At 50.1% G+C, this 25,464-nt stretch overlaps 3 protein-coding genes across 9 annotated transcripts; 2 read left to right on the top strand and 1 right to left on the bottom strand.

Annotated features, from left to right (window-relative positions):
• The first annotated feature begins 267 nt into the window (after positions 1–267).
• Positions 268–13,281, top strand: TSNAXIP1 (translin associated factor X interacting protein 1). Of its 4 annotated transcripts, none has more exons than XM_053666762.1 (16): positions 268–537; positions 3,689–3,800; positions 7,372–7,487; positions 7,635–7,761; positions 8,934–9,027; positions 9,584–9,780; positions 10,189–10,324; positions 10,754–10,923; positions 11,004–11,163; positions 11,250–11,380; positions 11,538–11,663; positions 11,801–11,953; positions 12,060–12,169; positions 12,372–12,498; positions 12,595–12,701; positions 13,020–13,281. In XM_053666762.1, exons 1-16 carry the CDS (start codon positions 530–532, stop codon positions 13,258–13,260), a joined length of 2,115 nt encoding a protein of 704 aa, XP_053522737.1. In that variant the 5' UTR covers positions 268–529; the 3' UTR covers positions 13,261–13,281. The 4 variants fall into 4 exon arrangements, with proteins under 4 accessions (XP_053522737.1, XP_053522736.1, XP_053522738.1 ...); XM_053666761.1 differs by having other exon boundaries at positions 10,186–10,324; XM_053666763.1 differs by lacking the exon at positions 7,372–7,487 and having other exon boundaries at positions 10,186–10,324.
• CENPT (centromere protein T) lies at positions 13,249–18,883 on the bottom strand. 4 transcript variants are annotated; one of them, XM_037162718.2, is made up of 13 exons: positions 18,728–18,883; positions 17,502–17,592; positions 17,275–17,362; positions 17,075–17,171; positions 16,812–16,948; positions 16,647–16,695; positions 16,303–16,451; positions 15,487–15,675; positions 14,957–15,280; positions 14,624–14,714; positions 13,894–14,097; positions 13,702–13,806; positions 13,249–13,620 (listed from the first exon to the last, which is right to left on the bottom strand). In XM_037162718.2, the coding sequence occupies exons 1-13, from the start codon at positions 18,838–18,840 to the stop codon at positions 13,497–13,499; spliced, it is 1,761 nt and encodes a 586-aa protein (XP_037018613.2). In that variant the 5' UTR covers positions 18,841–18,883; the 3' UTR covers positions 13,249–13,496. The 4 variants fall into 4 exon arrangements, with proteins under 4 accessions (XP_037018613.2, XP_037018615.2, XP_037018616.2 ...); XM_037162720.2 differs by having other exon boundaries at positions 13,894–14,085; XM_037162721.2 differs by having other exon boundaries at positions 13,894–14,061.
• Positions 18,884–22,954: 4,071 nt separating this feature from the next.
• On the top strand, positions 22,955–24,845 carry THAP11 (THAP domain containing 11). The gene has a single exon (XM_037162725.2). The coding sequence runs from the start codon at positions 23,225–23,227 to the stop codon at positions 24,146–24,148; it is 924 nt and encodes a 307-aa protein (XP_037018620.2). The 5' UTR covers positions 22,955–23,224; the 3' UTR covers positions 24,149–24,845.
• Positions 24,846–25,464: the final 619 nt, after the last annotated feature.

Here is a 25,464-nt window from a genome sequence, read left to right as displayed (position 1 = left end):
AAACGGAGTCCGAGTCCGGCGCCTCGCTTTGGACGCGGCCACGCCTCGCCGCATTTCGAACTCTACATCCCACAATGCAGAGCGCTACAGAGGCGGATCAACTAGGGCTGGTGAGGAACTTTGGGAGATGTAGTACAAACCTGCTCGGCCATAACTCTGTTCAGCCGAAACTTTGGGACTCTGAAAACTACCATTCCCGCTAGCAACGCGGCTCGGGCCCCTAAGTTTAGCTCGCTCCCTCTGTTTAGCCCCCTGCTTCGGTTCTGCTAGCTAGGGTCAGATCTGCTGTAGTGATTGATTAGGAGGGTACCCCGCTCCCAGGTCCGAGTCTACTTTTGCTACTTTGTCCCAGCCTCCAGCACGGGACTCTAGGGCGTGACATAACCCTGACCCCGCCCGCGCCATTGGGCTGCTGGGGCCTGGTCACCATGGCGACGGACTGTACACTACCTCAGCTTCACAGGCCGCGGGTGCCGGCTGTCGGAGGGTCACGGCCTCTCCTGAGCCGCAGAGCACCAGCTTCGCGACTATGTACAGGTAGGCGCTGGCCGGGCTGAGGGCGGAGAGAAAGGCTGAAATACTGAAAAAGAAAATGGTACGTGATCCGGACTTCTGCACCTTCCCCCTCTGTCCATTGGTCTGGATCTCCAGCACCATAGGATCGGTGGTGCAGAAACAGAATCTCGGATGAATTGTCAGCCCAGTGAGGACGTTATGGGCTAGGAAAAGGACAGGAGCACTTCATTATTAGTAACAGCTAACTTGTTTGTATTGAGTGTATGTTATGTGACAAGTGCTTTATATTCCACATTTAACCCTCACAACAACTCTGCGAGGTAGTAAAATCACCATCTTACAAATGAAGAAATAGAAGCCTGGAGAGATCCTGTGTTTTATATATGTTTGTAACTGGTGGAGCTAGGATTTGAATCCAGCCATGTGAGACTGAACCTGAGCTCTTTGATAAACTCCCTATTCACTCATTGCTTATGACAAAGATACTTGTCAAATTGCTGGTGGACCCCAAGCAGACTAGGTCTGTGCCACAGCCTCAGGGTAGCTCCTCCCTGTATTCAGAGGTAGCCTCTGGGCATTGAAAATTAGCCAGGAAAGCCACAAAGTATATGGATTCAAACAAAAATTTTGGCTAAATACTTTTCTAGCTTTGGGATCTTAGAGAAGGCCCTTAAAGTTCCAGGCCTCTGCTTCTATATCTCATACATGGAGATGAAGCAGCCCACACCACAAACATCGTTGGGAACATTTAGGCAGAATATGTGATGTTCTCATCATAGCCTTTGCATGTAACAGGCATCCCATACATGTTGAATGACTGTAGTTTCCCCCCTTCTACTCATTCCCAAAGTAAAAACCTGATCTCACCTAAACTCTGATTCCTCAAGGTCTGCTGCCTTGACAGGGAAAGCCTACACAAGTCAGGAGATTAAATGGCAATTTGATTATTTGATCCAAAGCTAAGATGAATCTACAAGAACCAGACAGAAAGCTTGAGTGCTGTTACCCAGCCAGGAATGATTCTGGAAGCTGCAGCCATGTTTGAAAAGGACATGAAACAGACTTAGAAAAAGAGTTCCCATTTGTTTTAGGAAGGAAGCATAATATAATGGCTGAGGCTGAATTTGGTGGCAGTACAATGCATTCCTTCCTGTCCATGTTCTTCCTTCACCGATATTTGATGATGTACGTTGAGCCAGGTTCACTGTTTCCTTAGAGGCACAGTGGAGGGTGCCCTCCTCCAGCTCCTCTTAGAGCAGAGTCAGCATGATGAAGGATAGGCTAGAATTTAGTGCTATCGATATGTCAGGAGAACCCTCTAAAAGGGACCTTGGAATTGTGCATTTTCCTGGGGCAGGTTTCTCTTCTCCATTGGCTTTCTTCTTTCATCCTCACATCTGCACACAGTAGCTTGGTGGATAGAACTTAGCACTTGAGTTCACTCAATATCAGGACATAGTTACCCCCTGACAACCCCACTGTCTACCGTTATTTAAATAACTCCATTCTCTCCACGTTTAAAGTAGAAATATAGATGTCTGTTTCCTGCTCCCCCTGAGAATTGGTGTGAAATATTTAATAAAATACTGAAGGACCTTGGGGTAGTGGACACATAATATGATATACAGATGATAGATTATAGAATTGTACCTCTGAAACCTATATAATTTTATTAACCAATGTCATCCCAATAAATCCAATAAAAATAAAATATTAAAGGAGCATCCTAAGCTTTTTGGATAAGTATATAGTCTCTAGCAGGTGTTTTTTTTAAGTACTGTTATTTGCAAGTGTGTTTTTGACTGTTGTCTCCTTTGACATTCAAACTAATGTGTTACATCCTGAGCTTTTCCACTTGACAACTTCTCAGGATTGGGAATTGGAGAGCTCCCCAAAATCTTCTTGCTTACCTTGCTGTACGTGATAGCTCCAAGAGAAGTAAAAAAAAAAACAGTTTGGGAAATCGATTAGTCTTGACAGAAAGGTATTGATTTCACCCAGTGAGCAGGAGTGTTGATCTCACCGTATCCTGTCTCAAAGCCATGAACATCTGGGCAAAAATCTTCCTTTTCCACGCCAGCTGCTCATCCAACATGGTTTGCTCACACTTGCTCAGTTTAGCGACAATAGAAATTGGAGTTTGGGGTGTCACTGCTCCCTGGAGTAGGACTGAGAAACCTTGCAGGGCAGGGTTTCCCAACTGGGTTCATATTACTCTTTTCAACTTCCCTGGAGTTTGAATAGTCCTACTCTCACAAAAACACTGAGTTTCAGAGGTTAAACTACATGCCCAAGGTCGCCAGCTAGTCAGAGGAATGAAGACAGAAGTCTATCCGGCAGCATAAATCACCCCTCCTCTACACAATGCATTGCTGGAATTACTTCTTCCTTTTCTTTCACCTAGATCTGCTATTCACATGCAGCTCTCCCTGAGGACCTGGAAATGCCTTCCTAGCTTGAGCAAGGATGGCTCTCCTAAGAGGCCTAGGGGTTAAAGACCTCCTTAGGACCCGCTTTCCCCCCCGTCCTGATGTCATAATTAACTCTGCAGCTCCTTACAGTTTACAGCCTGTTTTTGCATATCTCTTTTACTCTTATTTAAACTTCACAACTTTGTAAGATAGGAAAAGCAAGAATTGTCTCCATTTCCTTTTGAGGAAACTGGGCTTAGAGAGGTTAAATGATTTGCCCAAGGTGGGTTCTATTGCAACCTCATGTCAACTGCCAGCCCTATCAGCCGGTAAGTGTAGGGCTGAGATTTCTGGATTTTAGACCCCAGACCCTGTTCTTGTCCCATAAAGCACCTGCCTTTCTTATCACACTTCAGAGTGTGCCAATTGTGTACACGAAACTCATCTCAGCCACCGTTGAACACTGAATGGAAGTATAGGTCCATAGTGTTCTCTGGGTTCATGATGAGTGTATAATACCACAGCAGGAGTTGGTGAGACTCTGGTGACAAGAAGGGTTCTGGGAATCTGGAAAACTGGTTTGGGATCAGGGCAAGGAGCTTGTTGGCAGCATCACTGGAAATCTGGAGGCAGCACTGGGAAGACCCGGAGCCTGGCTCTGAGGTCAGAGGAGGTCATGTCTTGTAGATCTGGAAAGGGTGGAAGTGCTCTCCCCACTCAGGGCTCTGTCGCCCATCATTTTCTTCCCCTTCTCTGTGCAGAACACACCTGCGGCCTTCAAGACTGACCACAGATGACTCCTCCCAAACAGAAACCAATAATACTCAGGAACAGGAACAACAGACACGCAAGCTTTCTCAGAAACAGAAAGTGGTTAGTGGTGATGCCCTATTGGAACCCCAAATGTCAGTCCCCGGATCTCACCTGCTTCCCTCTCTGCAATGCAAAAACACCGCCCACCTGAAACATGCCCTATCAAACAGTTTTTCCCATGAGGGGTGTGTAGCTCGCCAAGGCCAAGGCCACCAGGCTTTGGGGTGAGAATGTGCACATGTGTCACGCCTCATCCCAGACTCCCCAGCGAAGACTCAGCCTGTGACCATGGACATCCTCCACCTGCAACTCACCATTCTGGAGTAGACCTCATTTCTTCTTCTTCTTTTTTTTAAAATTTATTTTACAGAGAGAGAGGTCGATTTGTTGTTCCACTTACTTGTACATTCATTGGTTTCTTCTTGTATGTGCCCTGACAAGATATCAAACCTGCAACCTTGGCATATTGGGACTATGCTATAACCAACTGAGCTACCTGGCCAGGGCTACGGACCTCATTACTTCATCTGGCCTGCCGTGTATCAGGCACTGTGCTGGATGCAGGGATGGTCCCACCACATCTGTTGAGGTCCTTCAGGGCTGTGACGTTTTGTCTTTATGACCCAAGTACCTGGTAGTGTACTTGAGTGGCTGGCATATGCACTCCATAAATGCAGTGAGGTGTATGAAGGCAAGAATAATGGGATGCTCCTTCATTGCATTGTGGGCTGTGCATTAGAAGTAAAGGCTCTTTACCAGCCTCAGGAAAGTTCCTTCCTCCATTCCTCTTCTTTAAAGTCTTTATATAAAAATGAATGCTGTCTTACTAAGTAATTTAGGGCTTCTGTTGATACAAGATTTACAGCTCTTATCCAGATCTCACAGATCAAAAGAACACATCTGAGCAAACACAACTCCAGCTCACTGCCCCGCTTACAGTGGACAGTGAAGCACTGTGGGCTGTGTGGTGGTTTTCCTTGTGTGAGTATGTCTTGTGTGGAGGATTTGGGGGAACATGGATGTGAGGTTGGGGACCCCCAACACGTGTACCCTGACTCCAAGGAGGTGAAGTGGGGTAATATGGACTCTTTGCTGGTCACCGGTTTGATTCCCAGTCTAGAGCATATGCCTGGGTTGTGGGCCAGGTCCCCAGTAGTGGGTGCACAAGAGCAACCATATATTGATGTTTCTCTCCCTCTCTTTCCCCTCTCTAAAAAGTACATAAATAACATCTTTTAAAAAATGTGGATTCTTTGAGGATACCAACTGCAGCCATGGCCCAGCAAGACCCCGTAATTTTGGGTGCCCACTCCCAGATCCCCCTCAGCTGCCACTTATTCAGTAGACCTGTGGCCAAGCTGTTTAGCTCCTTATCTCCCCTGTGGTAGCCGCTATGCTGCGCTCAACCACCAGGGGGCATTGTTCCCTCCTGCCGTCCCCACCCACCACCCACTCCCTAGGCCACCCTTCCCGTGTTCACCTCCCAGCTACCAGCTTACTGAGGCCTTCCCTAAGAATCACATCAATTTTTTTTTTAAGGATTTTATTTGTTTTTTAGAGAGAGGAGAAGGGAGGGAGAGAGAGGGAAAGAAGCACCAACTGGCTGCTCCTCACATGCCTCCCACCAGGGATCTGGCCCGCAACGTGGGCACATGTCCTGACCAGGAATCAGAACCAGCCACCCTTCGGTTCACAGGCCGGTGCCAACCCACCGAGCCACACCAGCCAGTGCAGAATCACATCAATTTTGATATTCTTTAAAACAAAACCAAACCCCTTTTACTGGCTTGATTTTTAAGTTTGGCTTCTCTCATTTTTCCAGTTTGTCTATTTCTACTCATTTCCTATTTTTAAAAAATTTATTATAGTTCTTTTTCTTTTCAAGCAATCAGTCTTAAGCCTTTCTTTTTAACAGGAAAATAAATTTAAGCAATTAAAATAAATACCTTTGAGTGCTTCTCTGATCATGTCCCAAACATTTTGAACATGCAATTTTAACATTTCTATAACATTTTGTATTTTTATTTTAAGTAATAAAAAAAAAGCCTTGGCCAGGTAGCTCAAGTGGTTAGAGCATCATCCCAATGTGCCAAAGCTGTGGTTTGATCCCGAGTCAGGGCACACAAAAATCAACCAATGAATGCATAAGTAAGTGGAACAACAAATTGATGTTTCTCTCCCCTTCTCTCTCTTTCCCTCTCTCTAAAAAAAATTAGTTTTTATAAAAAGGGTCAGAAAAAATATGAATTTATTTTTAAATGTCTAAGTGGTCACATTTTTTAGAGCTGAATGTATATTGTCAGTTCCTATTCTCATTGCATTACGTCAGCAAAACGTCAGCAAATGCAAGGTACAGTGGACTGCCGAACTCGTGGGGGTGAAGTGCGCAGGTCCACTGATGTGCAGGGTTTTTCTTTCTTTCTCTCTTTTTATTTTATTTAGTTATTTTTCAAGTACAGTTTTTTGACTATTTCTCCCATCCCAGCCCCCCCCAGGTTTTTTCTTAATAAATAAATATACTGGAAAATTTTTTAGAGATTTGAACCAATTTGAAAAAACTCAGACAAATCTTTGACTTTTATCTTTCCTTCCTTCCTTCCTTACCCAATGACATACTTCTTTAGATAAAGAGGAGGGAGAGAGAAAAGATGCAGAGAAACATCAATTGTGCGAAAGAAACATTGATTGGTTTTCCCCACTGAGGACGGAACCTGCAACCCAGGCACGTGCCTTCATGGGGAATTGAACCCATGACCTTTCAATTTCCAGGACAACACTCAACCAACTCAACCATACTGGCCAGGGAAAACCTTTGATTTTCTTAATATTTTTTTCTTCTACCTTACTTTATTATAAGAATACAGTATAGCCCTGGCTGGTGTAGCTCAGTGGATTGAGCGCGGGCCTGTGAACCAAAGGATCTCGGTTCGATTCCCAGTCAGGGCACATGCCTGGGTTGCAGGCCAGTTCCCAGCAGGGGACTCAGGAGAGGCAACCATACATCGATATTTCTCTCCCTCTCTCCTTCCCTTCCCCTCTAAAGATAAATAAATAAAATCTTAAAAAAAAAAAAAAAGAAGGCCCTGGCTGGTGTAGCTCAGTGGATTGAGTGTGGGCCTGTGAACCAGAGGATCACGGTTCGATTCCCAGTCAGGGCACATGCCAGGGTTGCAGGCCAGTTCCCTGCAGGCTATTTCCAAGCAGGGGAAGCACTGGAGGCAACCATACATTGATGTTTCTCTCCCTCTCTCCTTGCCCTCTGAATAAATAAAATCTTAAAAAAAAAAAAAAGAAGAAGAAGAATACAGTATAGCCCTGGCTGGTGTGACTCAGTGAATTGAGCACTGGCCTGGAAACTGAAAGTTTGTTGGTTTGATTCCCCCATCAGGGCACATGCCTGGGTTGCAAGCCAGGTACCCAGTAGGGGCAGCCAAGAGGCAACCAATTGATGTTTTTCTCTCTCTCTTTCTCCCTTCCTTACCCTCTCTCTAAAAATAAATCAATGAAATCTTTAAAAAAGAGAGAGAGAGGTTCTGGGGTAAATAATCACAAGTGGAGGAAGGAGGATGGAGAGGAAAAGCAGGAAGGGGAGGAGTGTTACCATGGTAATCCCACCTGTACCTTCCTGCAGTCTTTTTGTCAGTCATCCATTGTTGGCCACCTGTCCCCATGGCCCACATACAGCAGTGGCCAGACCATTCTGCATAATCGAAAGCCCTGTTCAGATAACTGCCGGAAAGGAGCAGGGTAAGCCAGGGGCAGCTGGATGGTGGGTGGGCTGGTACAGACCCCACATTGGGCCCAGAGTGCGTGCAGGGGTGTGTGCTGCCCCAGACCAAGGATGTTAGGGCCTTCTGGCGTGCCCGTCACAACTCAGCCCACCACCCCCTGCAGTAGCTGGCAGCCCCAGTCCCTGGGCATTACCAAACCGAGGTATCTGGAGCAGCTAGAGAACTACCTACGCAAGGAGCTCCTCCTGCTGGACCTGAGCACGGATTCTGCCCAGGAGCTGAGGCTGCAGGTCAGAGCCACAGAATTAGGGAGGGAAGGGAGCCGATGGGAGGGAACTTTACTCACTAGGACTGAGCACTTCAGGAGAGAGCAGCTTATCCCAGCACTTTCGGCTTCTCCTTCCTGATAAGAGAAACATATTCTATGACAAAGGCTTTCCTATGAGTAGGAAAGGCTGCCAGCATGGAACCAAAACTCTCCTGAGGCTTGAGTTTCCTTGCCTGAGTCAGATGGACTGGGTGCTGTTTCCCTTCAGCTGTGATCCCTAGTGCCCAGCTTGGATCAATATCAGCGAATGGAGCCTGAATCCTGGCGCTGGGCAGGCAGGGGTCCTACAGTGTCTATATTCCAGTGACAACAGCCCCAATCTCAAGGAACTTAGCCCAGGTGCATAAAAAGAGAGAAATCTAGATACAACCTAGATCCTGGTACATATTAGTGAGGGAATCACCAAATCCCTACTGAAATGGGAATAATGATGGGGAATCTCTCACTTCTGAATTAGTCACTGACAAAGGCATTTGCTGAGCACCATCTGAGTGCCAGGTCCTAGACAGGGCCTTATATAAGAGCTCACAGGCTGAAATCACCTCCCCAACCAGAAAGAGGAGCTCAGGTAAAGCATACGGTTATGCAGTGGTGGGACTGGGATTCAAATTCAGGGCTGATTTAGGAGCCTGTGCTCATACTTGGATGTCAGAATGCAAAGCTAGACCCTTCAGTCTCCTGCTCTCCGAGGGCTATAAGATTGGGGGGTGGGGTGCTGGTGGGAGGCCAACTGAGGCATAGAGTATGGAGGCTGGCTGCCTGGAGAGCCAGAGATAGGGCTCAGGTACAGAGCGGGGAAGTCCTGACCCAGGTCATCTGCCAGGTCTCAGAGACAGCACCAGGAGAGGACTCTGGACAGCAGCTGAGAGAAAGAGCTGCCCCTTAGGTCCCTGGCTCTGTGAGAGACCTGGGGGGTGCCTAGGGCATTTATTTGAATGTAGGTCGCCTGGCAGCTTCATGCTACAATACTACTAAGCCAAGTAAAGAAAAACTCAGGGGGAAATGTTGGGGGGGGTGGAATACAGACAACTATAATTAAAGAATAAAGTAATTTGTTTTAAAAAAGAAAAACTCAGACCCCACTGATGGTGGCAGGTATAGGTCAGGAGGTGACAGTTTCCCTTTTCTTGCCAGCCTTACAGAGAGATCTTTGATTTCTTCATAGAGGACTTCAAAACATACAAGCCTTTGCTATCCTCCATCAAGAATGCATATGAGGTGATGCTAGGTAAGACTGCATCCTGGCTGCCTGGACCCAGATGGAAGAGGCAGAGAGGATCCTACTGTGACCTTCTGGGGCTCTGCGGTAGCGCGGGGACAGCTACTAAGTGAGCCTTGAGGTCACTAAGTCCTCCGTAGCCTTTTTGCTTCCACCGTCCTGAGACAGGGCACCTGACCACCTCCTATCCTTGGGGAACACGGTGAGGCAGTATCTGTGGGAAATAGAGCATCTTTTCTATTGATTGGAGCCCAGAACAGAGGGAGTGCCCCTGTGAAGTAAGGAGGCTCCCTCCAACCAGGCTCGGGAGGTGCCAGGCATGGTGCATGCAAGACTAAAGGCTGTAGGTGGAAAAGGCATAGATGAGACCTCAGTCCTCATCTGGACTATGCCCTTGGTTTAAAAGCAAATGTGGGAAGGCCTTAAGCAGGACCAATGCTTTGAATGAGGGAGGCGTAGACTCCTGGAGTTTGTAAGGGATGTAGCCACTGACTGTGACCTTAGGAAGTGTCTCCTGGTCATTCTCCATGGCCCTAGAGGGTCCCTCCCACTTTTCCCTGCTTAGCTCACCAGAGGGAGAAGATTCGGGCTCTGGAACCCCTGAAGGCCAAGCTTGTCACTGTGAACGAGGAATGCAATGAAAGGATCCTGGCCATGAGGGCTGAGGAGAGATCTGAAATCTCCCTGCTAAAGAAAGAGAAGATGAATTTACTAAAGCTCATTGACAAAAAGAATGAGGAGAAGATCTCATTGCAGAGTGAGGTGAAATGCAGCAGTGTGGTGACCAACTCCCTGAATCCCTGCCATCGCAGGGGTGACCCTAGGCCCTGGGTGCCAAGGTAACCCCCTAACTCCCTCCACTCTTCTGGCTGGAATGACACACTGAGCCACCACCTCCCGAGCCCCTGCTACCCCCACACTCTGTCTGGACTCAGCACTGGCTCAGCGTAGCCCCAAATGCCAGCAGAGTCCTGCTCCTCCGCTGCCAGACTTTCTCCACAGGACACACGGGCACTTTGCTGACTGTCAGGAATGGCCAGCCTCCCTCTTCCTCTAGCTTTCTTGTTCCCGGGCCTTGATGGGGCCACCCTGCACACATCCCATCTCCTGTGGTGACCAGCTGCAAATGGGTCCACGGCAGCCCTGACCATGCAGCTACCCTCCCAGCAGGTGACCAAACTGAGGAAGAACTTGGCTGAGGAATACCTGCGCTACCTCAGCGAGCGAGATGCCCGCAAGATCCTCATTGCAGACCTGAATGAGCTACGGTACCAGCGGGAAGACATGTCCCTAGCCCAGTCCCCAGGTAAGCTGGAGGTGGGTTTCTCTCCCTTGAGGAGGTGCTGCCCCCACTACTCACTCCGATTTATTCAACCCTCCTAATATTTGCTCATTTTGTGACCATTCATGATGAAAAATGTTCCAGCTGCCACCTGGACCTGTGGCTCTTCTGAGCTGGACTGAGAATCATAGACTCATTGTTTAAGTAGGAAAGAATTTCTGGCAGCTGAGGCAGAAATTGTCCCTAAAGGCAGGACAGACCTGGTACGCCTTGTCCTGGGCTTCTCTATTTAAGTCCTCAGCTATAGGCTGGTAGCACTGTGGGGAAAGACCCAGGGGTTCCCAAGCAGGGAGAGCAGAAGGGCCTGGGATATACCCTGAGGGACACTCTAACCCTGCCCTGGGCTACAGGCCCCAGAGCCGGGGTGATTTGAGCTCGCGTGCCCCCTGGTAGGTGTCTGGGGAGAGGACCCCGTGAAGCTAACACTGGCTCTGAAGATGACCCGGCAAGACTTGGCACGCACGCAGATGGAGCTCAACACTATGAAGGCCAATTTTGGAGATGTGGTGCCCAGGAGGGACTTTGAAATGCAGGAGAAGACCAACAAGGATCTTCAAGAGCAGGTGCTGGGGGGCAGGCAGGCCAGACAGGGTCGGGCAGGGTCATGCAGGTAGGTAGCAAGAACCAGTCACCTTGCCCTCAGCTGGACAGCCTGAGAGATGACTATGAAGAGGTCCGCAAGGAGCACGAGATACTGCTGCAGTTGCACATGAGCACGGTAAAGGAGCGGGACCAGTTTTATTCTGAGCTGCAGGAGATCCAGCGCACCTCCACACCACGGCCTGATTGGACCAAGTGTGAAAGTAATGATGGGCATTGAAGGTAATTGGGGTCCCAAGGATTGCTCAAGTGTGTTGTCTGGACTCCAGCTTCCTCCCTCCACTTGCAGGTGTGGTGGCTGGGGGCCCAGATCGCTGGCACACGCTGGCTGAGGGCAAGAACAGTGACCAGCTTGTGGATGTGCTCCTGGAAGAGATTGGCGAGATGCTGCTCCGGGAGAAAGACTTCTTCCCTGGTCTGGTAGGGGAGTCCTGGGCTCAGGAGGCTTGTGGCCAGAGTCAGAACAGCCAGGCTTGTTGCCAAGACTTGAGGTTTTGGGGGAACCCTCTGGAGCTCTGCCCAGTTTACGGTGGGGCCACAGGTGAGCTCAGTGAGGAGCTGACATTCTCCCTTCCAGGGCTATGCAGAATCCGTCCCCGATTTTCTTCGGTTTGATGGCACTGTAGAGAACAAGAAGCCAACAAAGAAGGATGTGGTAACCCTGCTCAAGGATGCCTGGAAGGAACGTCTTGCTGAGGAGCAGGTCAGACCTCCCAGCCATTCTGGCCAGGTGTGGCCGCCACGGTCCTCCAAGGGGGTTCCCTCCAGGTGCTAGGGAGCAGGGTGGAGGGCCACCCACCTGTAGGATGACTAATGAAGCAGTGTCTCCCTACCTTGCAGAAAGAGAAGTTCTCAGATTTCTTCTTCAGTTTCTTGGAACGTCGCTTCGGGCCTGCTGATGCCATGGCGTGGGCTTACACCATTTTTGAAAATATTAAGCTCTTCCACTCCAGTGAGATCATGAGTCAGTTCTATGCAATCTTGATGGAAAAAGTGAGCTTGGGTCTGGCTCCCCACCCTTTTCCCTAGCACAGGATCAGCTCTGTTTCTACTGCTCCAAGAAGGAACAAGTCAGTCATTGCTCCCCCCACCCCCACAGATGAGTGAAAGTGTTTACGTCAAGCACAGGGAGACAGTATCACAGCTGCTGAAGGAGATGACAAATGTGGACAGTCAGAATGAGGGACAAATAACTATGGAGCAGTTCAGGTGAGAGGCTGGCCAGGCTCCCTCCGTCTCCTGCCCGTCATGTCCTCTGGCCATGCTCCCAGATGTGCAGGGGAATGGGGAACCTGGTGGCAAGGGCCGCAGCCTTAATGCTGGCTACCCTTTTGTGTGCTAGTGGAGCTGGAGAAAGGGTGCAGGCAGACGTGTGGGCTGGCCTCAGCCAAGCCCTTGTATCTCCCTACAGCACTGTCCTCAGGAGTGCCTTCTCCTCCAAGAAGGAAGAGAAAATGCAGGAGCTGATGGAGGCAGCGGGCTGGCATCCCAACAGCAGCAATGCAGACTTGCTTGACTACCAATCCTTGTTTACGGAGGTGGGTGGGTGGGGGTCCAGGAACTTGCCTAGTCCTGTCCTAGCCTCTGCTAGGCCCTAGCACATGTGCCATCACCTGTTTTACGGTTCCTCCCAGGATGAGGAGGGCCAGAGTATGCCCTTCCTGCGACTGCTATGGGAACAGTACATGAATGAAAAGGATGAGTACTTACAGGAGCTAAAGCAGGAACTGGCCGTGGAACTGTGAGTGACCCTGGGGCCCTCAGGCCCACTTAGCTATAGGCGAATCCCACAGGCTGGGCCATGGGGTGGCATCTCAAGCCCCTGGTCTCCCTGTGCACTATATAGTGCTTGCCGCTGGGCACTATATATTGCTCTATATATTGCAATAGGGAGCCCCTGGTCTCCCTGTGCACTATATAGTGCTTGCCACTGGGCACTATATATTGCTTGCCGCTGGGCACTATATATTGCTCAAGCCTGGCAGAAGGCATCTTGGAATCTGGGGTGCAGGGTTGGGGGCAGTATCAAGGCCTGTCTCTCTCTTTTCTTATGGGATAGCCAAGAAAAAGTGACCTTACCCAAGGTACGTGAGGCCCTGATGACCATTGACCCCAGCCTGGACAAGCAGACCCTGAACAGCTATTTGAGCCAGGCCTTCCAGCTCCCTCTGACAGAACTGCCAGAGGAGAGTGAGGAAAAGGAAGAGGACATTGTGATAAAACTCCAGACTGTTCTGGAGCGGCTTCAGAAGACTGACTTCAGGCGCAGGGGACCTTGGGAGCAGGAGTCTACAAGCTAGGGCCACTGTGGGTAGCTAACCCCTGACATTCAGTATAAAATTGTTTGTCCGAACCCGTGCTATTCTCCAAGTTATACTGGGGAGTCATGGGGAGGGGGCTGGTCTCTGCCTCCAGGATAGGTATCAAAACACGGCATATTATGTTTGTGACACTTTATTAATGGTGGGGTGTGGAGAGAAGACCTGGAAGAGTATATGGGGCCACTGGGGACAGGACAGGTGTCAAGGCCTGTCCATTACTGAGCAGGGAACACTGTGTTGCCACTGAATGCGCAAGGGATGAGGAGCTGCCGGTACTGCAGGGGCAGGTGCCGTTCCACGAGCACATGCAGGGAGACTTGGTCGGTGACCAGGCCCTGCCTGCAGCAGAAGAGGACAGAGAGAGTCAACACCAGCATCAGCATTCCCACAACCAGAACCTCCCTGCTTCCACCCACTTACCGTCGCATCAGCAGCTCCAGGTCCTCTGGCCTCACAGTCTTGCGGCCAGCGTGAGCAGCAAATACCTCCAGGTCATCACAAAGATGTTGAAAATACTTGTCCAGACTGCCAAGAAGGTTGGGGTAGAAGAGAGTGAACAGACTATTCATGATCTGAGGAGCTCCTCTCCCCACCCCAGGGTCCAGGACTCACCACTTCTCCACCATCTCAAGAGCCGCCTTCTCCATGGGCATTTTAGCATAGAAGCTGAAGAGCTTAGCATAGTGGCTCAGTCCGGTCTTATAAGGATCTTGACGGAGTCTGGGGCCAGCAGTTCGGGCCCTGGGAGGACGCCTGGCTGATAGAGGCTCTGAAGGCAAGCTGGGAGCAGGAATGGAATGCTGCCTGAAAAGGCCCCTAATCAAAGATAAATCTTGCTGGCTCCTGCCAAGACTGGGGCTCTTGTGCTCCTTGGCCAACCTGGACCAATAGCTCTAACCATCTGCTGGGAGGGAATGGGGACAGAAGCCACGTAGATGCCTTGTCTTTCCTTGGGGACCTGATCCTCCACAGTCTAGACCCAATGAATGTCCCAGTCGAGCCTCATCATACAAACTGGTATTTGCTCAGGCCTATGACTCTTAGGCCTTGGCATGGACATCCCTCCCCTTAGCCCATTGTTGCCTGTCTGATTCTGCTAAGCCTCCTCTAGGAAACCATCTTTGACCCAGCTACTTCCCCCTACCCAGGCTCCTCTAAGCCCCTGGAAGCAGGCATGGGATGATGTGCTCTCGGTGAGCCCCATCCAGCCCACCTAAGGTGCTTCGCTGGATAACCATCTGCATACCCATAGGAAGAGGGATAACCAGGTGGTGCCCAGTGCCAACCTCAGTGCCTGCCCTCTCCCGAGAGGCCCATGTGGAACAGGGTCATGGGATCTTACACTGCAGTGCTAGTCAGTTGGGCTGGCTCAAGAAGCTGAAGTTGCCTGGCCTGCTGAAACTCCAGGGTGATGGAGGTCAATTCTGGACTTCCTGTAGAGAAAGGACAGGGATGTAGGGGCTCAGGCCTAACCATTTCACACAACCCTGAAGGCCCACAGCCTCCTTGTCCTGTTATCGAGGACCCCACGTAGCTCTAGCCAGCCAAGCAAGAGGCACCTCAGAATCACCCAACACTACCTGTGTTCGAAAAACAACCCAGGTAAGGCCCTCCTCCAAGGCCAGGGACTGTCACTTACCCACTCACCCCCTGATCCCTGCACAGGGCCCTTTACCTGTCCTACCAGCGGTGTCCTTATGCCCTGATGATCCTTCTGGCTCCTTGGCCTCAGGAGCCCCCCAGGCTCCCTCTGCTTCTGTTCCTTCTTTGTGTCTCTCTGGCTCTTCTGCTCTGGCAGATCCCTGTGCTCCTGCTGCCTCCTCCACATCGCTGACGCTCAAGCTTTCTTCCATCACTTCCTCTGCCTCCTCACCAACTCCATCCTGTAAGGGCTGTAGTCCTTCTCTACGGCTACTATTGCTGGTGTTTGGGAAGCCCACAGCAAGGGCATCGACCTCCTTTGCCTTTCCTACCAGAAGTTGGTCTGGTCTGCCAGGACCTGAATCAAGGGGAGAGAATATAGGCTGCAGAAGTGGTAGGCAGCCCTGGGGTACTGGTTTGGAGTCTCATGGCCACATACTGACTCTATACTTGGATGGAGGAGAGACTCTGAGGGGACTCATGGGTCCTAAGGAAGGGAAACTACCAGTACCAACTCTTGCCTAAGCTTTGCTTAGCCCCAGGCCACCTGCCTCACATACTCACTGTTGTTCTGCAACCCAGGCCCACTGCTCCGTGTCCTGCGACTGACAGTCCTCTCAGCAGAGAAAGAGGGGCAGGGGAGAGAGTGGTGCACACCGGGGGAACGGCCAATCAAAGGCTGGGAAAAGGGCTGGGTGTCCTCCAACACGGTGTCTGTTGGCAGGGTAGCAACAGGAGTTCTGAGGCCGTCACCTGGAGATCAAGAGCCAGATGGTACTCAGTGTACTTCCGGCCCACCTGCTGCTACCTGGTCATCGGGGCCTGGCCATACATGGGCCCCATAAGTCTGCACTGAGTAGCCTTCAGAGAGAGAACACTACGTAGCACTCTTATCTTTCTAATACAGCTCTCCTTGCTTAGCTTCCTGCTAAGCTAGCATTCCCAGGCTTCACTGCTTGCTCCACCCAAACTGCTTACCCTTGCCTACACTCTCGACTATTCCCTCTTTCTGAAACCCTCCTCTTGCCCTGTGACTTGTCTTCTGGTATCAGGTTCCCAGGTCAGTTTGGCCAGCTGATCCTGATACTTGGCCCCTTTCAACCTCCCAGGAAGCTCCAGCCACCCCTTTCCTACCCATAGCCTGTAGCTCCTCAAGGATATGGGGTCCTGGAAGACCCTGAGGGACTAGGACTAGGAACTACCAAGACAATGGCACCTTATAGAAAGAAAGCAGAAACTCCTTATAGACCTACTTGACAGGTTTGTTCACTGTCCTTGACCCAATGAAGAGGGGGAGCAACCCTGGACACAGCAGCACCTCCTGCTGCTGTGGGGGGAGAGCTATCCCCATAGGCTAGAAGAGGGAAATCTCAATCTTACCTGGAAGAGTCAAGGCCACAGAGGTATCTCGCAGATCTTGCAAAAATGCACCCACATCTACAGCTCGGCGTGTAGGAGGTCTGCGGGCCAAACCAGGCCTCTGCACTGATTGTGGCAGGGGAGGTGTGGCAAAGGCCAGGTTGAGGGAGCTGGTAGAAAGAAGAGGCATAAAGGAAAGTCAGCTACCTAAGACCAACCCCCAACCAATTTCTCCATCTGCCCTTGTGCTCTCATCTTTTAGAACATGGCTAGCATGCCGTGGCGCTAACATTGGGAGGGAGCAGTGTGGCCAGAATCCGATCTAGTCAGCCCTTTCCCTCAGGCCCCAGAACAGGCAACAGCACCTGGTGAGGGAGGAGGCACCAGCATTCCCACGAGGTTCTGTAAGAGGACCTAAAAAGAAGAAACTGTAAGTTACCCAGGCTCATGATAGTCCCCTCTCAGGCCTCCTAAGCCTCTATAGAGAATGGGCGAGAGAGGATGGCCATAGGTGTTGTGCAGGGCCTCACCTGGAGAGAGGGGAAGTCCCTGGTCCACTCCTTGCTGAAACACTGACAACCTCAGCCTCTGCTTCCTCTTGCCAACAGCCAGCAGACTTGGAGCCAGGGTTGTGGGGGCGTTGAGCTCAGGAAGTTGTAGCTCCAGGCTATAAGGATGGAGCTAATCTCAGACAGACCAGAAAGCCCAAATACAGCTTTTGGGACTGCCAAGAGGCTTCCCGATCAGAGCTGCCTGGCAGCCCAACCCCAAAGGGAGAGAATTCACTGTGCACCTGCCCCGACTGCTTTCCCAGCTAGAGGACTGGGCCACCTGTGGTGCTGGCACTGGCTTCACCACTGACTCTGGCACAACCATGGAAGATTCTGGTGCTGTAGAAATAAGAAGAGGGTAGGGCTGGCAGGGCACCCTGCCCCAAATAAGGGGTACCAGGGCTGATGCCTAACTCTGATCAGTGGACCAGTGCTCACTTACCAGTTAGTAGAATATTCTCAAGCAGAGTCCGAGGTGTCTGTTCCTTCAGATGTCCACTGGTTTGAACGTGGGCCAATCTGCCAATAGACTTTGGGAAAAAGCACCAAGCAAACTGTCTATTCCTTTGCCTTGGAATTCCCTCAAGGTGGGCTCCAGAACAGAGTTAGACTTCAGGGTCCCCTGAAGGCAGCCAGAGTCCTGTAGTGGTCAGTGAGTTGGGCACTTACCCTGGCTCCACGGGAATGCTGCCTGGCAGTAGTCTTTGTTTGGCTCCTCAGCCTCATAGAGAAAGGTGTTTCAAGCAGGGGTCTCTGGACACTGTATAAAGACCAGCAGCTCTGAGAATTGTGTAGGAAGCGGGGAACTAGAGGGTGCAGAGACTAGTCTTCATCAGGCATCTTGGCCTGAAGACTTTTTCCCTCTGTGCCAGGGACCCAGAAACCACTGTCCTTCCCATAGCCTGTTCCCAGCTTTATGTCACTAGGGTTGTGGATGAAAAGGAGCCCAAGGGGTATGGGAATAGAGAGAATATGACCACCTGGTCACAAAGAGGGGTTGAGGAAGGCTTTATAGAGGTGACTTTGGCAGACATAGGGGTTAGTCACACTGACGGAAGTAATTGGAAGAGTATCCATTCCAGACCTTAAAATAATCCCAGAAATACATTAAAATATGTTTAAACCTTTTAAGTACTTGTCAGGGTCTGACAGCAACCCCCACACGGATCACTCTAGCCCTAGTCTCTCCAGTCCAGTCCCTCTGATTCCAGAACCACGCAAATGTTCCCAGAGCACAGCTCCCACCTCATCAACATAGGTCTAAGTCCTCTGCTGTAATGAATGGCTTTCCCTTGCCTATAAAGGAACTGCACTGCCCCCGTCTGGCAGATGCCAACTACCACACCCTCTGCACCATGAGCTCACCGCAGCTGTCACTCACTGACACTCCCAGCGAGTCAGGCCAAATTCGTGTTTCCTACAAAGAACCCTTCCTTCCTGCCTCCCTACTTCTGCCCAGGCTGTGCTCTCCAGCTCCTTTCCCATCTCCCAGCTGGGAACTACAAGGACAGTAGGATTGAATGTGCAGGGAAAGGAAGGACCACCTGGGAGGCAGTTCAGAGCAGATGCCTCCACACACTCCGAGTCGGTTTGGGATAAAGTGGCCTAGAGAACAGGGCAGAAGGATTCTGAGCACTTCCAAAGGCGGATCACCTAAAACGCGGGCATTGTTGAACCTCTGTGCCGAGACCTGGCGGCCTGGAGTTCTGGGGGTGGGGGCACGAACAAATGACCCGACCCCATATATGGGCGTGGAACCAGTTCTCCGAGTCTTGGGCTCTGCAACTCTCTGAGACTCAGATTCTTTGTCCAAACGATCAGAGCTGGAGCACACCGAGACCCCACCCGCCAGTTCCTCCGATTGCTCAAGGGCTTCAGGCAGTACCCTCACATACCTAGCTCGAGTACTTTGGCGTCTCCGCGGGGTGTGCGGGTCGTCCGTATCCAGCAGGCGCCGCAGCAGCGTACGCGTCGTAGGCTCGCTGTCAGAGATGTAGCTACCCGCCATCGCTACAGAGGTCCGCTTCCCAAATGCTCTGGTGGCGGCGACGGCCGACTTCCCGCCGTCGCATTTAAGCCTACTCTCGCGAGGCTTCCGCACAGCCCCACGGGAATTGCAGTTGTAGCTCTACCTCCTAGTGGCCGGGGCGTGGACAAAGGTGATTCCAAACGCTGAATTTGGAGGTGGTTTTACCAGGGAGTGAGCCTAGGTAAATGTGTGCAAACAGTCGAAGCTTGGTTTCCTTTTCGGTAAATTGAGTATGATAGCCACCCAATAACAGGCTTGTAATGAGTCAATGAGATGTTTAACTCAGGATTTGATACATATGAAGTCAGGCCGTCAATAAATGGTGGTCGCTTTTTAAAATAAAATCTATAGCCCTGGCTGGTGTAGCTCAGTGGATTGAGCACGGGCCTGTGAAGCAAAGGGTTGTTGGTTCGATTTTCAGTCAGGGCACATGCCTGGGTTGCAGGCCAGGTCCCCAGTAGGGGACACATGAAAGGCAACCACATTGATGTTTCTCACCCACTCTTTCTCCTTCCCTTCCCCTCTCTAAAAACAAATAAATAAAACAAAACCTATTATTTTTTTATAAACTTCTTTTGAAGGTTTTATTTACTTTTAGAGAGAGGGGAAGGGAGAGAGAAACATCAATGTGTGAGAGAGAGAGACATTGATGGGTTGCCTCTCATAGGTCCCCAGCCCGAACCGAACTGCAACCTAGGCATATATGCCAGGAATCAAAGCAGGGACCTTTTGGTTTGCAGGATGATTCCCAACCACCTGAGCCACAAAGGTCAGGGCTTACTTTATTATTTTTTTTATTGTTGGCACTATTACAGATGTCCCCGATTCCTCCTCCCCCATCTTTGTCCCCCTCTCTATCCCCCTTGATAATCACTATTAATGCCTCTCATTCCCTTCTGGCTCTCTGAAGGTGAAAAAACTCGCTTGGGGGAGGGAAAAATAATCTTATCCTACAGGTAATTTGGCCAGATTCGCAGTTGTGTAGACCACTGTGTAGGCTTGTTATCAAGAGACCAGTTTGCAAGGCCTGGAGGCTAGTGGGCTGTGTGTGATTCATCAGAATAAGTGCAATTTTGAGATGAATTCCCCTCTCAAAAGTTGTGTTAATGCTGGAGACTCTATTGCCATATTTTTCACCAACTGACGCCCCCTCCCACCTTAAATGTTCGTGGGATCTGATGTAGAATTTGAGTTCTGAGCCTCCCAACATGTTCTCTTTTTTGCTCTAAAATCAGGTGTAATCGAGTTACTTGAATATTCATGGACATATTTTGCTTGAGTTAAAAAATAAGGCAAAGAAAAAAAATTAGATTCTAGCCCTGACCAGGTAGCTCAGTTGGTTAGAGCATCCCAATACACCAAGATTTGAAGTTCCACCCCCCCGAGTCAGGGCACATACATCAACCAATGAATACATAAATAAGTGGAACTACAAATCGGTGTTTCTCTCTTCCATCCTCTCCCTGTCTATGAAATTAAATCAATAAAAAAATTAGATTTTTGCTTCTCAAAGTAAGAGAATTGCAGAGAAAAAGCACATCAATATTTCATTTTTTAAAGATTGTATTTATTTTTAGAGAAAGGGGAGGGGAGGGAGAAGGAGACAGCGAGATACATCAATGTGTGGTCGCCTCTTGCACACCTGCAACTGGAGACCTGGTCCACAACCCAGGCATAAGCCCTGACTGGGAATCGACGCCCCCAGCACTCAATCCACTGAGCCACTCAGTATTTCTTGTCATTGAGATCTGACCTCTGTGTTATCTCACTGAAGTTGCTAGCCCTTTGCAGGCACATTTCCATGGTCACCATGGAAATAATTTACTTATTTTTTTCTATTTACTTATTTATTGTAAAGCCTTGAACTAGATAAGATGAAGAAAAAAATCTTTCAAACAATTTGAGACATGGACTGAAGTTACTTTTTGCACAGGATTATTCCATGCATCTACATAATTGATTAAACTTTATTTTTATTACTTGTTTAAAAAAAAATACTGGGCTCATGAAATGTGGCAAGGAGGAGTAAGAGATTGCCAAGGGCCAGACCGTGTAAGGTCTCATGGGCTCTGGAAAGAACTTTGGACATTACTATAAATGCAATAGGCCACTGGCAAGATTTAAACAGAGATTACATAATCATATTTTCTTTGGCAGCCACATAGACAAAAATGTGGGAGAGGCAAGACTGGAAGTAGGGAGACCGGTGACAGGTTTTTCCCTTTCTCAGAGGTGACAAGATAAAGGGTAGGAAGGGCAATGGGGTGGAGAGAAAGCTATACATTTCTGTTTTGAGTGCAGAGATTAAGTGTAGATAAGAGGTGATTTTATGTTCTAGAAAGTAGAGTTTTTTATCAAGCATAATCTTCAATGTTGTGTGTATAAAGAAATTATAACCATTTGTCCTCTCACCAGTATTTTTTGAGCAAGGTAGGCCTTGAGACAGGTAGGAGTAGAACCGTATCAGTAACTGTATGACACTGAAAATACATAACATATGCAATAAACTTTTGCTGAATTTTATCTCTACTACACACATTTTATAAACATTTCACCATAACAAAGTGTATATTCATATTTTTATTACTGGACAAATGAATGCACATCTTTCACTTGGGCTTCACATACCAGAGGATGCATTTCTGAATTTGAAGGGATTTAAGCTGGGGATATCAGCTTCATAGGCCAGGAGTGATGGGACATTCTCCAGTAATGGGTCTGTGAAACCCATTTTACCCCCATTGTCCTGTATTTTTCTACATTTTAGGTATGGATTCTTTTCATAATAAAGAACAAGAAACTAAAAAATTAAAAAGTTAGCTTGGAATGTTATTTTCTTCTACGAGCTTTTAAATGCCCAATCTATTTTGTTTTCTATCAAATAATTACAAGTATATACTAGGCTTCAATTTCATATCCCTGGTCTGTAATCAGGAGAGAAAAAAAAAAAAAACAAAAACGAGGAGGAAAAGTCAGGAGAAAGGTGAAGAGCAAGAACTAGGACAAAGGGGGAACTCAGCAAAGGAGGATTAGCTTGTAGGTAATTTCCCCAGGACGACTGCCTGGCCTCCCGTTTTTTCCACAGCTTCTCTTGCCCTTTAGAACATTTTCCCAATAGAAGTCGAGGGAGGAGGGAAGTTTCTTGTTAAACTCCTGTCCATCTTCTTGTTTAACACTTAACAGCCTGCAGATTAAAATCCCATTTTTTAACATGGCTCAGTTTGCTACCTTTCGGCGGCTTCTCCTACCTCGGCCGCCCCCTTTTAAGCACTTTAAGAGCGGAGCCTCGCTTTTTCTTGCTTTTATGGGCTGGTTTCTGGCGCAAGAACTAGCTACCCCCCCCCCCCCAAGTTTTCCTCGTTTTTTTCTTCCTGGGCCTCCACTTCCCATTTTTCTCCTCTGTCTAGTTCATTCCTGCGGAGCATTTACTTCTATGATTAAACATTCAGTCGCGTGCATTCATATCTATTATCCAAAAGTCGGGTCCTCATCCCTGTAGGTAGTCGGGCATAATGGGTCTGGTTCCTGAAAGGTTCCAAACTCCTGGCACTGTGCCCGGCACACAGTAAGCGCCTGCTGGTCACGATGTTTGGGTCAGTAAGAACGTAAGTCAACGCAAGCAGTGACTGAGTATGGAGAAAGTCCCCAACGAAATGAAAAAGGATCATAATGTCGTTATGGGTACTGAGGCCCAGGTCGCCAGACACTGCTCCCACAGGAATGCAGTACCACCGCCCAAATCCTAGTTAGCAATAACCCAGACGCTCCCTTAGGCGGCGCTCCAGGCCATAGCAGCCGAGTTCAGCGCAGGGCATTACGGGACCTGTAGTTTCCGGGAGGCGTATTCCCAAGGCGCTTGCGCACCGGAGGAACGCGCGCCGCCCAACCCCCCACCAGGATTTCGGGTCTTTTTAAAGCGCGGTCAAGGGGACAGAGTTCCAACCCAAAACGACTCTTTAGTCCATCCGGATGAACCATGTCAGGCAAAGAATCTGCTCTGCGTGGGCTATTGCGGTGCCCTAAAAAGCGGCCGGAATAAGCATACCCCCACTCCGGAAGTGAGCGGCCTCTGGCGCGGTGCATTGTGGGGGGCGTAGTCCTCCTTCCCAGGCGGTCCTTCACGGCGTCCCCGGGGCCGACTCCCGAGCGCAGGCGGGCGGCCTGGCTGGCTGCGCGGCGCGGGCCGGCGGGAAGCTTATTCTGGGCACGGGGCTCCAGGTCAGGCTGCTGCGCCGGGCGAAACTAGTGGTAAGCCGCTAAGGCCTCGTGCGGCGCCTCCCGTCGAGGGGCGAGCGGACGGCGGTGGACGACCGGGCCGTCGAAGGGCTCAGGAGGCGGGTGGGCCGGGCCGCGCGGCGCAGCCATGCCTGGCTTTACGTGCTGCGTGCCGGGCTGCTACAACAACTCGCATCGGGACAAGGCGCTGCACTTCTACACGTTTCCCAAGGACGCTGAGTTGCGGCGCCTCTGGCTGAAGAATGTGTCTCGCGCTGGCGTCAGTGGATGCTTCTCCACCTTCCAGCCCACCACGGGTCACCGTCTCTGCAGCGTACACTTCCAGGGCGGCCGCAAGACCTACGCGGTGCGCGTCCCTACCATCTTTCCGCTGCGCGGCGTTAATGAGCGTAAGGTAGCGCGCAGACCCGCTGGGGCCGCAGCCGCCCGCCGCAGGCAGCGGCAGCAGCGACAACAGCAGCAGCAACAACAGCAGCAGCCGCCGCCGCCGCCTCCGCCTCAGTCAGCCTCCACTGCCCAGACCGCCCAGCTCGCCCAGCTGCAGCCGAATCTGGTGTCTGCGTCTGCGGCTGTGCTCCTCACGCTTCAGGCCGCTGTAGACAGCAGCCAGGCTCCTGGATCCGTACCGCCGGCGCCTACTACTCCCACCGGAGAAGATGTGAAGCCCATCGATCTGACGGTGCAAGTGGAATTCGCGGCCGCAGAGGGTGCAGCCGCCGCAGCCGCCGCGTCGGAGCTAGAGGCTGCCACCGCAGGGCTGGAGGCCGCCGAGTGCCCTATGGGCCCCCAGTTGGTGGTAGTCGGGGAAGAGGGCTTCCCTGATAGTGGTTCCGACCACTCGTACTCGTTGTCGTCAGGCACCACGGAGGAGGAGCTCCTGCGCAAGCTGAACGAGCAGCGGGACATCCTGGCACTGATGGAGGTGAAAATGAAGGAGATGAAGGGCAGCATCCGCCACCTGCGTCTCACCGAGGCCAAGCTGCGGGAAGAGCTCCGCGAGAAAGATCGACTGCTGGCCATGGCCGTCATCCGTAAGAAGCACGGAATGTGAACAGGTTCTCCTGTGGCCTGTGGGAATCGCCGGCCCCTGCCAATCTAGGAAGCCTGCAGGCCGCTTTTGCTAACTACCCTATTCTCCTGGAACACTGGTTGACTGTACTGAGGCTTTAGGGCAGCTGGACTGTTGCTGGTTATCTGGCACCCTCATTTACTCCTGATGTCTGGAACCTCGGACTCTGCACTGGTGACACCAGCAGTTATGACTTTGTCTGCTCCCTCACCTCATCCCCAGTGTATCTTGCAGGTTCTGGTTAAGCAGAGGCTTAGGAACCGCTGAACTTGAAACTTATCCTCCAGGGCTGCAGGTGGGATGCCCAAGGACTGTGGGTTTGGGAAGACAACACCTTGACATTGGCCAGCAATCACTGTGGACATTCTTCTGTGTGTAGTGATAAGGGAGCCAAGTGACATCAGTTCTCCTTTTCATGCTTTTCTCCCCCAGGTGCAGCCTGTGATTCTGATGGGGACTGGCAGATCTGTGCCTCTGCCTCCTAGGACCTCCCTCCCCAGGAGGTCACCTACAAAGGGATTGAGGTGACATGCTGATGGAAATCCAGCTTGCCAGGGACTTAGGTTTATCTTGTTATGTTTGCTACTGGTTACAAATTCTATTTTCTGTACAATTAGTTAGACTAAAGTTTTCACTGTGTTTGTTTGGCAAATGAATTAAACAGAAAGTAAGGTTTTTATTTGGGTTTCGCCATTTTATTTTCATGAGGACTCAGCTAAGTGGCCCTGAAACATGGGGGAATAGGCCTCAAGACCTTAGTTCACAAGGACCAGGCTCACCCTAGGAGCAGATACGGTCTCTCCATAAAGTAGTTCTGAGCACATGGACCCTGGCCTCTTAAAGTCTTCACAGATTTTCTGGTTCAGCTCTTGCCAGTTTGGAAACCAAACTGTCCTAGTTTGTCCATGGGTTAGCAGCCTGTGTCCTTTCAACAGGGAGAAGGAGCATCTGAGAACTAAACTGAATTGTGACAGCCTACTTCTCTCATGAGTTTTCAGCTCACCATTATAGCTCTTAGCCTAGAACAGTGCTTGACTCACTTGGGTGTGCAATTACTCAAATCAGTGAAGACCGCAGCTGGAACCAGCCATGGCTCCTGCAGGCACAAGGACTCTTGTATAAATACTTTTGGCCTTGGTACTCTTCAGTATGAAGGAGCTAGCTCCATGGGCTTGTAGGATTCGGGATTTGTGGCCCTTTGACTTATTTTCTAGGTTGCTTAAGATTTTTAAAAAGATTTTATTTTAGACAAAGAGAAGGAGAGAAGCATCAATATGTGGTTGCCTCTTGTGTGCCCC

This window comes from Artibeus jamaicensis, unplaced genomic scaffold, assembly GCF_021234435.1.
Source record: "Artibeus jamaicensis isolate MK-2021 breed Jamaican fruit bat unplaced genomic scaffold, CSHL_Jam_final contig_464, whole genome shotgun sequence".
Taxonomy (NCBI): Eukaryota; Metazoa; Chordata; class Mammalia; order Chiroptera; family Phyllostomidae; genus Artibeus; species Artibeus jamaicensis.
This window is presented reverse-complemented; position numbering and strand designations above follow the sequence as displayed.

Coding starts and splice junctions, on each gene's coding strand:
- TSNAXIP1 (XM_053666761.1), top strand. Junction 3,801..7,371: donor TTTCTCAGAAACAGAAAGTG/GTTAGTGGTGAT, acceptor ACCTTCCTGCAG/TCTTTTTGTCAGTCATCCAT. Junction 11,381..11,537: donor AAGACTTCTTCCCTGGTCTG/GTAGGGGAGTCC, acceptor TCTCCCTTCCAG/GGCTATGCAGAATCCGTCCC.
- CENPT (XM_037162718.2), bottom strand. CDS start 18,840: ATGGCGGGTAGCTACATCTCTGACAGCGAGCCTACGACGCGTACGCTG. Junction 17,172..17,274: donor TGAGAATATTCTACTAACTG/GTAAGTGAGCAC, acceptor TTATTTCTACAG/CACCAGAATCTTCCATGGTT. Junction 16,696..16,811: donor GGGACTTCCCCTCTCTCCAG/GTGAGGCCCTGC, acceptor TCTTCTTTTTAG/GTCCTCTTACAGAACCTCGT.
- THAP11 (XM_037162725.2), top strand. CDS start 23,225: ATGCCTGGCTTTACGTGCTGCGTGCCGGGCTGCTACAACAACTCGCAT.